Source organism: Octopus bimaculoides, chromosome 28 (assembly GCF_001194135.2).
Source record: "Octopus bimaculoides isolate UCB-OBI-ISO-001 chromosome 28, ASM119413v2, whole genome shotgun sequence".
Lineage (NCBI taxonomy): Eukaryota > Metazoa > Mollusca > Cephalopoda > Octopoda > Octopodidae > Octopus > Octopus bimaculoides.
Genome location: NC_069008.1, coordinates 3,749,151 through 3,750,648, shown reverse-complemented (window position 1 = coordinate 3,750,648; position 1,498 = coordinate 3,749,151). Strand labels below are relative to the sequence as shown.

Sequence of the window (1,498 nt, the reverse complement as noted above, 5' to 3'; positions counted from 1 at the left end):
ATGTGTGTGTGTGTATATATATATACATGTATATATATATGTATATATATATATATATCTATCTATATATATATATATATGTGTGTGTGTATATATATACATGTATATATATATATATATATATATATGTGTTTGTGTGTCTGTGTATATCCTCAGCCCCAACATCGCTTGACAATCGATGTTGGTGTGTTTACGTCCCCATAACTTAGCGGTTCAACAAAAGAGACCGATAGAATAAGTACTAGGCTTACAAAGAATAAGTCCTGGGGTCGATTAGCTCGACTATAGGCGGTGCTCCAGCATGGCCGCAGTCAAATGACTGAAACAAGTAAAAGAGAACATATGTATGTGTGTGTGGATTTGTGCACATGTGCGCACACATACACAGTTCTGTACGTCTTGTTGTTTATCTAACCATCCACTCACATTCACTGATTCTTTCCATTTCTGAACGCCCCTTCCACCACCACCACCGCCACTTCATTGCAGTGATGGCATTTGGTCAACTCTACAGGGGAGCTGTTATGTATACATTAAAGTTATATTAGTCCTATGTTACAATCCCCCTAAATAGTCTTTGTAGTTATAAACTGGAGGAGGCTGTTTCCTCTGTCTTTCTAAAATGATTTGGAGAAGGAAGTGTTTGCACTCATTCTCTCTCTCTCTGTACTTCCTTCTCTCTTTGTGCTAGGTGGTGGTCTTTACCTAGCCTTAGGCAAGCCCTAGGTCTGTTATAGTAGTAGGCTTTCATATTGTGACTGTGTGTCACACGATATTGCTTGGGGGGAGTCATTGGCATCATTTAAGGTCCATCTTTCATGCTAGCATGGGTGGGATGGTTTCACAAGTTAATGGGTGAAAAACAAAAGAAGTTTCTGTAAAGCTAGTTTTTTAAACATTGACTATGGAGGGTCCAACAGTAATCAAAGGGATCCATAGAGAAAAAATTTTGGAGAACCCCTGGTAGAGATACTCTTTCTTTGTCCTATTGCAAATGCAGTAAACTACCATTTTATTCTTCTACTTTTTAGTTGCATTTGGTAAAGCTGTCACAGAAGCACATCTTCGAACCTGCCTTTATACCCGGGAAACAATTGACCGAATGCTCAATCAACCAACATCTCAGGAACACATCAAACGCTATCAGAGTTTGGTAAGTTATTTTCATTCTACTTGGTTTCGATGAACACTTCTCTCTCTCTCTCTCTCATATAGATATGCTTTATCATCTTATAATTTTCAACATCCTCTTCCATTTCTAACAAAAGTAATCCACAAGCACAGGGGAAATTTCATTCAGTGATATAGTTTACAAGTGCAGTGTACGTGTCCTTTGTTCCCAGTCTTCTGTGAAAACATGCCTGGTCACAGGGAAATATTACTTTCCTTGGAAATAGGTGAGGGTTGGTCATAGGAAAGGTATCCAGCCGTACTTGACAAAATGCTTAGTGGCCCTTCATCCATCTTTACATTCTGAACTTTGCATTTCATCCTTTTG

General features: G+C 38.6%; 1 protein-coding gene across 3 annotated transcripts in view; it reads left to right on the top strand.

The window, feature by feature from the left end:
• LOC106881536 (probable nuclear hormone receptor HR3) overlaps window positions 1–1,498 on the top strand; it is a 188,754-nt gene that overhangs the window by 183,024 nt on the left and 4,232 nt on the right. For all 3 annotated transcript variants that reach the window (XM_052977575.1, XM_052977576.1, XM_052977574.1), the window contains exon 6: window positions 1,032–1,153. In XM_052977575.1, the coding sequence (XP_052833535.1) occupies window positions 1,032–1,153 (122 nt within the window). The remainder of the gene's footprint in view (window positions 1–1,031; window positions 1,154–1,498) is intronic.